The sequence below is a fragment of the Dendropsophus ebraccatus genome, chromosome 8, assembly GCF_027789765.1.
Source record: "Dendropsophus ebraccatus isolate aDenEbr1 chromosome 8, aDenEbr1.pat, whole genome shotgun sequence".
Classification (NCBI taxonomy): domain Eukaryota; kingdom Metazoa; phylum Chordata; class Amphibia; order Anura; family Hylidae; genus Dendropsophus; species Dendropsophus ebraccatus.
The window spans coordinates 75,320,889-75,333,960 of NC_091461.1; the positions used below are offsets into that span (position 1 = coordinate 75,320,889).

At 40.5% G+C, this 13,072-nt stretch overlaps 1 protein-coding gene across 1 annotated transcript in view; it reads right to left on the reverse strand.

The window, feature by feature from the left end:
* Positions 1–693: 693 nt before the first annotated feature.
* The window catches only part of CDHR1 (cadherin related family member 1), a 67,001-nt gene continuing 54,622 nt past the window's right edge, over positions 694–13,072 (reverse strand). Inside the window, exon 17 of the mRNA XM_069979222.1 lies at positions 694–1,248. Coding sequence (XP_069835323.1) covers positions 694–1,248 — 555 coding nt within the window. The remainder of the gene's footprint in view (positions 1,249–13,072) is intronic.

Consider the following 13,072-nt stretch of genomic DNA (forward strand, 5'->3'; position numbering starts at 1 on the left):
GAGACATTCTGCATTCTGTAAAATATAATCTTTAATCGATTTATGCAGATGGGTTAGAGAAGTAAAAACACACATGAAAGTATCTCTACTGCATTAACCTATTGTATGCTAATATGGGATATTATATCAATTATTTACACCCTTATATTAAATGATTTTCTTTAAAGTCTTCATTTACATTTCCAAACATATTTTACAGAACCCATCATTTACATTGAAGTAGGAAACCCTTTATGTGACTTTCTGGCAGTAACACATGAAAAGTTGTGATGTCACAATGCAATAACTGAGACAATATAGTTAGAAAACAATAAAAATCCTGACAAAATAAAAATAAATAAAATTACCAAATGTGACCTAGACTTTAAATAGCTCAGATAAATGGGAATTATTATAGTTCAATGCATGAGTCTTATACTAAGAGCAAGATGCAGTCCCATCATTGACACTAGGTATATGGCTCATGCACAGAGCTACAATATAGTTGTGCGCACATTTATGGCAGCTAATAGGACATCTCATTTTTACAATGGTGTGGATTAAATAGTATGTTTTCATGTTACCTTCTATGTTTGCAAATGATATCGTTAATCATCATGACTTTCAGACATTACAATCGGCACGCAGATCCATAGTGTAACTTAACAGAGATGTTTTAAGGAGATTTTATTCACAATTCCGATCTAGGATGAGCTAATAAAAAGATATTGAGCTTCCAGCATTTTTCTTCTCTAGCATTAATTTCAGTTCAGATACGAGGGCAGTGCTAACACTTGGAACTTTCTCTTTCATTTGCTGATCAATAATCCTGGGTGTAAGGGACCCGGACACAGTTGGAAGTCTCCATTCGGTCTTACTGGCTTTTGGTAATAGGCGAGGGGGTGGAGGAGGCGAGGGAGCATTTGGTGGAAAAGTAGTAAACTGGCTGTTGTTATTTCCATTCTCATTTTGAAGATCCGCTTCCACATCTTCCATAGCAAACTTTTCGGCAGAACCAGTGGACTTCTTGAATCTCAACCATTCAGTTCTAATCGTTCTAGGATTATGGTCTGGTCTTCGTCGGCGAATTATCCTCCTCACGGGCATAACTTTATTAGACTTTTTGTTGCGCCAGAACATGGCTGTTGATATTAACACTGTAATGACCACCATAATTGCCATGACACCAGCTAGCACCCCTAAGGCTTTCATGGGGTTATCTTTACTTTGCATCAAAAAGGCAGCCACAGGCCCCTTGTGAAGAAGAGTCTGTAAAAGAGTACAAAGATAACATGTGACATACATACTGCCTTATCTGTATGTCTGCCACTTGACCTTATAGTAAACTTTTTTATAGTATCTTTCAGAATGCTGAACTTTTCATTATCAAGACATTCACTGAAGATAAGAGAAGACAATTTTTTCAATTCTAAAATCATTATTAACATAATGTAATTCCTAGAAGTAATAATGGCTAACACAAAGATGCATTTAGTATGTTACTACGAGTCTACCTTTTGTTTTCTTGTACTCTTTTACAGACAAGAAAGTTCTAAAACCAAATATCAATAAAATACACAAATGCAAACCAACTGCAGCTATGGTTGTTTGGCATCTTGGAGGCACAAAAAAATTGGTTGAGTTAAGTAAAGGCCTGCTTTGGTGGTCCCCTTGTAATTTTTTTGACCCTGCCTCTAGGATGGATTTTTGCTCTTTTCACACTTTTCCAGTACATGATGGTGGAAATCACCATAGTTATAGAAATGCTGAGGAGGACTGTACTCATGCATATTCCAAATATCATCCATGGTCGTTTTCTGAGACCCAAAACATAGGACTTTACCCTTGATTTGATCTGGAAATGGCAAACATGAAAAGACGTAATGTGGGAAATGGAAACATGGGTGGAAAGAGGGAAACAATGTAACAATGATTTGCAAGGAACACTCAATGAAATAGTAAAGCCTAACTACTAAAATAAAATTTTTAGCAGTTAGTATATAGATGGTGTGAAATGAAAATAGGTGGTGACCAAGAGGCATCAGTGGACAAGCAACTCGGACCAAGTTGGCCTAGTGCTCATCAGATGTATAGTTTTGTGCAGCAGCTATTCATTGAATAGCGGCCACACAGACATGTCAATTCACCCAATGGAGAGTGCAGCTCAGGCCCACTTTGCATTGTGTGCTATGGTGAGTTGGGCAATTTAGCACAAATGAAGTTCTGCCGGATGGTACTGCAGTACCCGCCGGTATGATCTTCACTGACACCAGCTGTTCTGTGACATGGCTGGGTTACAGAACGACCGGTGTCATACATAGTGTGAACCCGGCCCGTGATAACATGACTTTTTGTTCTATAAACCGGATTCTAACTATTGAGGGGACATTATATAGTAATTCAACTGTGGAGACCAAGAGAATAATATGTGAGATGTACAGTACCGTTGATTAAAGTGTTCCACTAAACGCAGATATAGGAAACTGATAATACAATGGGATTCTAAATTTGTAATGTAAGCTGTATTCTTAGAAGTGATTCTTTCTAAATATAACAATATGGTGATCCCAACATTTGGAAATGATCAAAGAGCTCAATACAAGAATTACTGCATATTTTCTATACATATACTGTATATATAGATATCTCCAATAAAGTAAATATATATATATATATATATATATATATATATAGGGATATAACCTAACTTCTCCCTGATAAATGAATGCTTATACAGGCACTAGGGGAGCATTTTATGGCATACCAATAATTATTCATATTAATTAGAGATGAGCAAACTTTTCAAAAGTTAATGTAAAGTTTGGGTTTGTGCCGAACCCAACCAAACTGTAGGGAACAGCATTAAAACAGCTAGAAGACTGCAGTTTTTTAGCTGCTTTAATGCAGTTTCTTATATTTATATATTTATAAATAAACCTTCTCACTTGTCCATGGTCCACCGGGGTCTCCTTGGGTCCCTCTAGTCCCATTCCGACATCTTCTGTGGTGAATGCCCGCTCAGCCAATCACAGGCTGACTAGGACGAGACAGCACCGCAGCCTGGGATTTGCTAAGTGGGCTGTCACTCTAGAGAAAAGAGTGACAGCCTGCTCAGCCAACAACAGGCTGTGGTGCTGCCCCGTCCTAGTCAGCCTGTGATTGGCTGAGCGGGCATTAACCACAAAAGATGTCGGAATGGGACCAGAGGGACACCAGGAGACACCGGGAGACCACGGACAGGTGAGAATATGTTTATTTTTTTTATTTTTTTACATGAGCGGTGCCATCTTGCCAAACAGCAGGACTGCTTGTAAACCTAATGAATTATATTCAAGTATCAACCTAATTTAGATCAACATTTAATATATTTTTTTAAACTTTTCAAGTTTTTTTTTTTATCATTTCATTTTTAGGACAACAATTATGAGCTGGTTAAAATCATATTTTATTATACAGTTTATAGTATTATTTTGTTAATGCAGAGCTCCAATTTCACTAAACTTGCCAAAAGTTAATTACGGTAAAACTGGCAGGAACGGACTTCTCTCGGGTTCCAGCTGATTGATTGGGGGACAGGGTTCAGTGCAGAGCTTAACGCAATCGGTTTTTAGGGCTAAACTGTAATGACCTTGGCCATTCAACCTAAGCGGGGCTTGGAAAAATTATAAATAGGTCTAGCAATAGGAACTAAAAATGCTATTAAAGGGTTTTTCCCAATGAATCCATTTAATGCTGTGATGACACCCGTTTATGGTATAATAGCATTGCATCTATTTAAATAAATGGGTGATTTTGTAATGCAAGATCACAGTAAGTTGTGAAGTGTAATAAACACTCACAGAGGTAGTGTTGGCCTTTCTGTATGGTCATATGCTTCAGGAGCTTTATGAAATTGTCTAACCTCAATCATACTAAACATCAGAAAAGATTAAGAACAGATTCACCTTTCTCTTTTAAGCCTAACTCTATAAAAATAGTTAGGGTAGGAAATGTTCCACTCTAATTGAAAGCAGCCTTGGACACATAAGAGGAGAGCACAGCCAAACTCTTTGAGGCCATAGCCACTCCCAAAGATACAATGCAAAATGCATAGTTCATTCTCCCTTACTAAAGGAATTTTTGACCTTGAAATCAAATGATGTTCAAAGGAAGATGTCTAAGTGAGCCCATCAGGTTAACAGAATATAAAGTTAACATAAAGATGTATCCTTGCTTACCTTTTGCGCCACATCCTATTACTTAAAGTAGAAGTTGGAAATTTTATTAAAGTATTGTATTGCTCCCCAAAATGCTTATAAAGATAAAGTGTTTTTTTTTCCTGCACTTACTACTTCATCATGGCTTCACTTCCTGGATAACATGGTGATGTCACTTTCTGGATAAGATGAGAATGTCGCTTTCTGGATAAAATGGAGATGTCACGACTCCCAGAGCTGTGTGGCTGTGGCTGCTGGGGAGGATGATGGCAGAGGGAAACTGAGGGACACAGGGCACTGAAGGGACACTGCCATCATCCTCTCCAGCAGACACAGCCCACACAGTTCTGTGAGTCGGGTCGTGACATCACCATGTTATCCAGGAAGTGAAGCCTTGATGCAGTAGTAAGTGCAGGGAAATAAACTCTTTATAAGCGTTTCCAGTAATAAGTGTATATTGGTGATTTGCATAACTTTTGGGGGGCAATACAATGCTTTAATAAAAATTTTCGCCGGACTTCTCCTTTAATAAAGTTCATGCTCATCTAAATATGTAATGAAAAATACAGCTAGTCAAACAAATAGTAAAACCCCTATATTTTTGAAACCACGGAAGCCTCTTTAACCATGGGAACCTCTGTAAATTTACTATCCTTCTGTATAGTGATATTTATACTGTAAACTGGAGGGTCATTTTAAATGACAAAATCAGTATAAGGCTACGTTCACACAGAGCAAAAGGGGCAGATTACGCAAGGAAATATTTCCACCTGAAATCAACTGACACTGAATTCCGAGCAGAATGTAAGCAGAATCCCTGTGTATTTCAGCGCAGAAAACTCGAGGAATCCGCGCTGATTCCGCATGCATTCAGCGAGTATTCGGTGAGTAATAAAAGAGGGAGGTGCCAACAACAATTTTGCAGACTTTGGAGACTAGACTATATGGTACCTGAATTTTCTAGAACAGATCACCTCAGAGCTGGCAGAGGAGAAGGAGCTGAGCTGAGCAGAGAGAAGCTGACCAGAAATGGCAAAACATCACCGCTTTGCAATTGATGGAGATGCACTAATGTATGTATGTTTTTTTGGGGAAACTTTTGCTGTGGTCATATGCTGTGTGCATGCTGACATTGTCATTTCTTTCTTGTGGGCCCCTGGTATCACCTCCTTTGGGTTGTCTTGGGATTTCCCCACCCTTTCCACCCCATTTCCGCGCTGATTCAGCGTGTAATTTCCGCTTGTATTACGCACTGAATACGTGCGTATTCCGGGCAGAAACAGAGAATCAGAGCCCCATTGATTTGTATAGGCTTCCGCTAGCGGAAGAATGAACATGTTCATTCTTCTGGCGGAAAGCGGATTAGTTCAGTGCGGAAATTCCACCGTGTGAACTGCAGAGCAGAATTTCCATTGAACACAATGGAAATTAGCTCTGCACTTATTTTAACGACTGAAATTTCAGCGCTGATTCAGTGCAGAAATTCAGCTGCTTTTGCTCTGTGTGAACGAGCCCTAAGAAGGTACATTAAAAGCAAACACTATACATTAAATTGCCAAAGAAAGTTTAGAACAGGACCAAGAGGCTAAAAGAAGATTTTAGCGATCTAGGGAGCGGCTGCTGTCACATACGGATACAGCTAATAAATGGGAAATCTTCAAATCCACATTAAATAACTGTACTGCCAAATATATTCCTATGGGTAACAAATATAAACGGTTAAAATCCAATCCCACATGGCTTACAACCGAGGTTAGAAGGGCTATAAATGAGAAAAAAGGGGCATTCAAAAAATATAAATCAGAGGGGTCAGCTGTAGCATTTAAACATTATAAAGAAGTCAACAAAACCTGTAAAAATGTAATAAAAGCAGCAAAAATTCACAATGAAAGGCAGGTAGCTATAGAAAGCAAAAGAAACCCCCAAAAATTCTTCAAATATATTAATGCAAAAAAAACAAGGTCAGAGCATGTAGGACCCCTAAATAATGGCGACGGGGAATTAATAACTGGGGATCAGGAGAAAGCTGAGTTACTTAATGGGTTCTTCAGTTCTGTATATACAAAAGAGGATGGAGCTGTGGTGGGTGGGGCCAGTACTGAGGTGGGTGGGGCCAGTGCTGCTAACACATGTAATGTACTGAACTGGTTTACTATAGATATGGTCCAAGATAAATTAAACAAACTCAATGTAACCAAAGCTCCAGGGCCTGATGGATTGCACCCCAGAGTTCTTAGGGAACTCAGTTCTGTAATTTCACTACCCTTGTATGAAATATTCCGTGATTCTTTGCTTACTGGTATTGTGCCGAGGGACTGGCGTAAGGCAAATGTAATGCCGATCTTCAAAAAGGGCTCTCGAACTTCCCCAGGTAACTATAGACCCGTAAGCTTAACGTCCATTGTGGGGAAACTATTTGAGGGGCTTATAAGGGACTACATCCAGGAGTATGTAGTGGCTAATAGTATTATAAGTGATAACCAGCATGGTTTTACTAAGGACAGAAGCTGTCAAACCAATCTAATATGTTTCTATGAAGAGGTAAGTAGAAGCCTGGATGGCGGCGCGGCTGTGGATATCGTGTACCTGGATTTTGCAAAAGCGTTTGACACAGTTCCTCATGGACGTCTGATGGGTAAGTTAACCCTTTAAGGACATGGCCCATTTTCGTTTTTACGTTTTCGGTTTTTCCTCCTTGTGTTTAAAAGGTCATAGCACTTGCATTTTTCCACCTAGAAACCCACATGACCCCTTATTTCTTGCGTCACTAATTGTACTTTGCAATTACAGGCTGAATTTTTGCATAAAGTACACTGCGAAACCAGAAAAAAATTCAAAGTGTGGTGAAATTGAAAAAAAAAACGCATTTCTTTTATTTGGGGGAAATGTGTTTTTACGCCATTCGCCCTGGGGTAAAACTGACTTGTTATGCATGTTCCTCAAGTCGTTACGATTAAAACGATATGTAACATGTATAACTTATATTGTATCTGATGGCCTGTAAAAAATTCAAACCGTTGTTAACCAATATACGTTCCTTAAAATCGCTCCATTCCCAGGCTTATAGCGCTTTTATCCTTTGGTCTATGGGGCTGTGCGAGGTGTCATTTTTTGCGCCATGATGTGATCTTTCTATCGGTACCTTGATTGTGCATATACGACTTTTTGATCGCTTTTTATTACATTTTTTCTGGATTTGATGCGACCAAAAATGCGCAATTTTGCACTTTGGGATTTTTTTGCGCTGACGCCGTTTACCGTGCGAGATCAGGAATGTGATTAATTAATAGTTCGGGCGATTACGCACGCGGCGATACCAAACATGTTTATTTATTTATTTATTTGTTTACTTTTATTTAAAACCTGGGAAAAGGGGGGTGAGTATAGAGCTCTCCCCACCCCCTCCCCAGCACTGCACCCCTCCCAGCAAGGAAGGGGGGTCACTTACCCCCTTCCTTGCTGGGATTGGTGCAGTCTGACATCAGTCTGGCCCCCAAGGGGTTAAGGGGGAAGCAATACATCCTCCCTTAACCCCTTGAAGGCCAGACTGTAAGCAGCGATCTGTAAAGATGCTGCATACTTTAAGGTGCACAACACCGCTCACAATGATGGGTGTTGTGCTCCTGTTTGTGTGTTTTTTGTGTGTTTCTCCCTTTTTGTTTTTCAGATATCGGTATCCTGTGGATTACGTCGGATTCCGTGGACTACGTCGATGACCAGCGGTTGTTTGGTGGTTTTTTTTTTTAATAAAATGGTCAATGAGGGGTGTGGGGGTGTTTTTATTTGAATAAAAAAATTTTTCACTTGTGTGTTGTCTTTATTTCTTTACTTTATAGACTTAGTAGTGGAAGCCGTCTAATAGACGGAATCCATTACTAAGTCGGGGCCTAGTGTTAGCCGGTATAAAATGGCTAACACTAACCCCCCATTATTACCCCAGTACCCAATGCCACCAGGGGTACTGGGAAGAGCCGGGTGCCAGTGGTCCCGGAGCGTCAAAATTGGCGCTCCTGGATCGGGCGGCAGCAGGCTGGTAAGATTTAGGCTGGGGAGGGCCTAAAACAATGGCTCTTCCCACCCTGGTGTTACCAGGCTGCTGTCGCTTGGTTTTTAACCCGGCTGGTTATAAAAATAGGGGGGACCCTATGCGTTTTTTTTTTTAATTATTTATTTATTTATTTAAAAAAAAAAAACGCATAGGGTCCCCCCTATTTTTATACATTTGATGTTTTAATTAAAGTAAAGTGATGATTAGTACAGAATGCTCTATTGCCGGCAATATGAATTAACGGCTTAATGGAGCTTCCTGTACTAAATAATATTTAATTAATAAAACACATTTTCGTTGTAATAAAATCAGTTTCGTTGTTCAATTATTTAATTTAAACGAATCCATTATTGTGCAATTAAATATACTGTCAAAAAATAAATATATATAAATATACATTTATTTATATATATATTTATTTTAACAGTATATTTAATTGCAAAATGATGGATTCGTTTAAATTTAATTATTGAACAATGAAGGGGACTTTATTACAATGAAAATGTGTTTTATTAATTAAATATATTAACCATAAGAAGTATCGGCATTACTGCAGAGGATCACAAACCCCGGTAACAGCGACTCCTGTAAACTGTTTCCCTGCTTTCCCAGATGCATCCGGAGGAGTTTGCATCACTTTCCAAAGATTTTATTTGTTATTTTTAGTTGAACCAGATTTCCAAGTAAATGACCGTATGTTTACAGCCGCATGTCTATTTTTTCCCACGGCCGGAGTTTCAGCCGCACATTTCCAGCCGCATAAAAAATACAGCCGCACACATACATAGTGTAAACATAGCCTAAGGCTATGTTCACACTACGTAAAGCAATGGCCGTAGTCCTCGCTGCAAAACTACGGCCGTTGTTTTGAGGTTCACTAATATGACTGCAATGCAATGGAACTACGGCCGTTGAATGCACACTACGTATTAAATAACGGCCGTTGTTTATGCGGCCCCGTGAAAAATGAACATGTCAATTATTTCCGGCCGGTAATGCTCCAACAACGGCCGTGGATTTCAATGCGGCCACGGACGTAAGACTTATATCTGCCAAAGAAAACTTGATTTTGATGTAAAAAAAATTTTGAGTGGTTTCTCGGGCTGGGCGCAGTATTTAAAGTAAATGACCTGTTTCAGCCCGCTTAAAAACATGATAGGAAGCAAAATTAAACAACGGCCGTAGTTTCATGACAAGCCCTTATGGTAATTCTACGGCCGTAGTTTCGACCGCAAAATAAAGGCCGTTGAAAACAACGGCCGTTATTTTATGTAGTGTGAACATAGCCTTACAATGGGTAGGCCTTACTAAAGTGAGGGGACAAAATGTAGGGACTAAATACTAAGTGGAAGCGCAAAAAATGGGCTAACTATATAGTGAGGAGCCTACTATACAGTGTGGACATAGCTACAGTGTAAATGAACAATATGGGACCTAACTGCAAAGTAGGAGCACAGTATAAGGCCTAACTACTGTGTGGGGCAGAGTATTGGGTCTATCAACAGTGTGAAGACAAAACGTCTATGTACAGTGTAGGGGCCCAATTTGGGGCCCTAAATTTTACAGTGAAAGACATGCAATGAACTAACTACAATGCACACAGAGGCAAATAACTATTAAAGGGCACTTTGAATAAGGCCACTTTTAGGGCACTATGGATAAGAAGGTTGAATAGAGGAAAGAAGGGTTCTGGAAAAGTAAGAAGTTTAAAGGAAAGCTTATTACCAAAAACTGGTCTGTGTAAAATGGCCAGTGATCAGCCAGTGAATGAGAAACCATCAGATGATTGCATCATTGGTGCAGCCATTCAAATAATTGTTCTCAGCCATGGGTGCATGGGTGATGTGTGGCCGCCAATAATAAAATGAAATGGCTGCATGAACAATCCAGCGATCCACCCTGACACATAGGCCCAAGAATGATTTGCTCTGATGTGCCCCCGTTACTTTATTTCAACACTTTAAGTGCAAAGCAGATGGGCATGGATGGCTATGCCATTTTTTTTGCAAAAATACTGTAGTGAAGCAAACTGTTCTATTAATCCCTGTTTAAAACTGCCCCTACCACCCCTTGATGCACTCATTCTATTCCCTTCTCCTTCTTTTACCCGTGTATAGCTCTAACGCACTATTCACTTTCTTCAACTACCCCAAACCATTCCACGGCACAACATAAAATTTACTAAAGTATCTGCAGTGTCTCTCTGTTCTCCAGTTATTAGCTGTAAGCAGTGGTGTAGCTACCTTTGACATGGGCCATACAGCTGCTATGAGGCCAGTGCTGCAGGCGGCCCGGGCCCCCGGCAGAGAGTGGCCTGACTCCATGTTACTAGCTGCAGGTCCATCTTGCACATATGGGCAGCAACTTCCTCCCCTAGGCAGTCAGAGCGGCTGTCAGACTCGGAAGCTCTCCTAGGTGGCTCTCAGACATTGCCTGCCCCCAGCACTCAGAGACCATCCCTTTCCCCTGGCACAGCTCTTACAGACCACCCTTTCCCCCTCGTACAGGGATGGCACTCAGAGTGTCTCTCTAGGGACGTTCTGATCGCCATCTAAGGGTGGGAAGGATGGTCTGTGAGAGGTGTTCCAGGGGGAAGGGATGGTCTCTAAGCACCAGGGGAGGGGGACAATATTGCGCTGTGAAAGCCTGAAAGCCGCTCTGAACGTCGTTTGGGGGTGGGGTGGGTGTAAGAACTTCTCTGATTGCCACCGGCATGATGAAGCACTGCCTTCAATTTTTCTATACAGAATGGAGTAACCTTGACACACACATCATACTAATTTTCTTCAGCCTATGAAGAAGATCACTTCCTTTTTCCTCACACCTTGTTCTGTATCTAGCTGTCACAGAAAATAGCTAACTTAAATGGTGACAGTCTTTCAAACAATTTCCCTCATTAGCTCAGTCCAGCACAGTGATGGACTGTTCAGTGCACGTTCACTGCACTATATCCCAGCATATCAGAGAGTAGCATGCACCGTACTATGATTGGCCAGACAACTAAGACAAACAGCCTTATGTATGTATACTAATAGCATCAGCCAGTCTGAAATGGAAAAAAGGAGAATTAGCTGTGTACCAGCTGTATGTTTTACATTTCCTTTAAACTACATTACCTGAGAGTGGCCCCAGTGTGGGTGATGGCTGGCCCAGAGGACCAAAAGACAATGGTGAAAAACAAGGGTCAGACCAAGACATGTCTGGGTACAGGCCAAGGATAGGGCTGGCGTAGTAAACAATTCAGGTATTACACAAGAGATGCAATACAGTACATAGTACAGGTGGTGGAAGGTGAGAGGAAAGAGAAGGATGTAGATGTGCGCCATAGAGAGCACTAGGGATGAGCAAACTTGCCAAACATTAAGGTTCGCACCAACCCAAACGATCAGCATTTGAATCTGTGTTAGGTAAGCACAGCCAGTCAGCAGCTGAGGCGGAATCCTGCTTTGGCTGCTGACTGGCTGAGCGGACCTGACATGTCCTGACCTTGGTCCCCATTCAGACCCGGACACCCAATTGGCAGTATGCAACCACCAGCGCTGGAGCCGGGAGGTGGGAGCATGTTATTTCCTTTATCCTATCTGGGCACTTCTGCCAGGATTTCTCTTTTTCTGGGTTTCTAGCAATTTCATGTTTTCCTCATCTATATACTACTGTAAGAAAGAGCATGCCAATAACATCGGTGGCACTTCCAATAAAAGATATGAATAAATAAATCAATTAAGGTGAAGATTGGTATACTTTATTGGTTCAAAAAAGCAAGTGAGACACACTAGATAAAAGCACTTAAAATACACAAACAGAACCAAACACTCTACGGTGTACAGTAGGCACGGCACAAGGACAAGCCGACATATGTGTATAAGGGATCCTCACTGGTCAAAATAATGTAAAGTGAAATAGACACAAGTACAAGAATGAGGCATGATAAATGAGAAAAAAAAGGCAAGGCTTAAAGAAATGTGTATCACCAGATAAAAGGATCCATGTCAGCGTCCACAGAACCCCATGCGTTCCGTCTCCAAACGGGACTTTGAGAAACCCTTGAGAAAGTCCAGTTTGGGGACGGAACGCGTGGGGTTCTGTGGACGCCGACATGGATCCTTTTATCTGGTGATACACATTTCTTTAACCCCTTGGGGACCAGGCTAATTTTCGTTTTTGCGTTTTCGTTTTTTCCTCCTTGTGCTTTAAAGGCCATAGCACTTGCATTTTTACACCTACAGACCCATATGAGCCCTTATTTTTGGCGTCACTAATTGTACTTTGCAATGACAGGCTGAATTTTTGCATAAAGTATACTACGAAACCAGAAAAAAATTCAAAGTGTGGTAAAATTGAAAAAAAAACCTAAACAAACGCATTTCTTTTATTTGGGGGGAATGTGTTTTTACGCCATTCGCCCTGGGGTAAAACTGACTTGTTATGCATGTTCCTTAAGTCGTTACGATTAAAACGATATATAAATGTATAACTTATATTGTATCTGATGGCCTGTAAAAAATTCAAACCATTGTTAACAAATATACGTTCCTTAAAATCGCTCTATTCCCATACTTATAGCGCTTTTATCCTTTGGTCTATGGGGCTGTATGAGGTGTCATTTTTTGCGTCATGATGTTTACTTTCTATCGATACCTTGATTGCGCATATACGACTTTTTGATCGCTTTTTATTACATTTTTTCTGGATTTGATGCGACCAAAAATGCGCAATTTTGCACTTTGGGATTTTTTTCCGCTGACGCCGTTTACCGTGCAAGATCAGGAATGTGATTAATTAATAGTTCGGGCGATTACGCACGCGGCGATAGCAAACATGTTTATTTATTTATTTACTTTTATTTAAA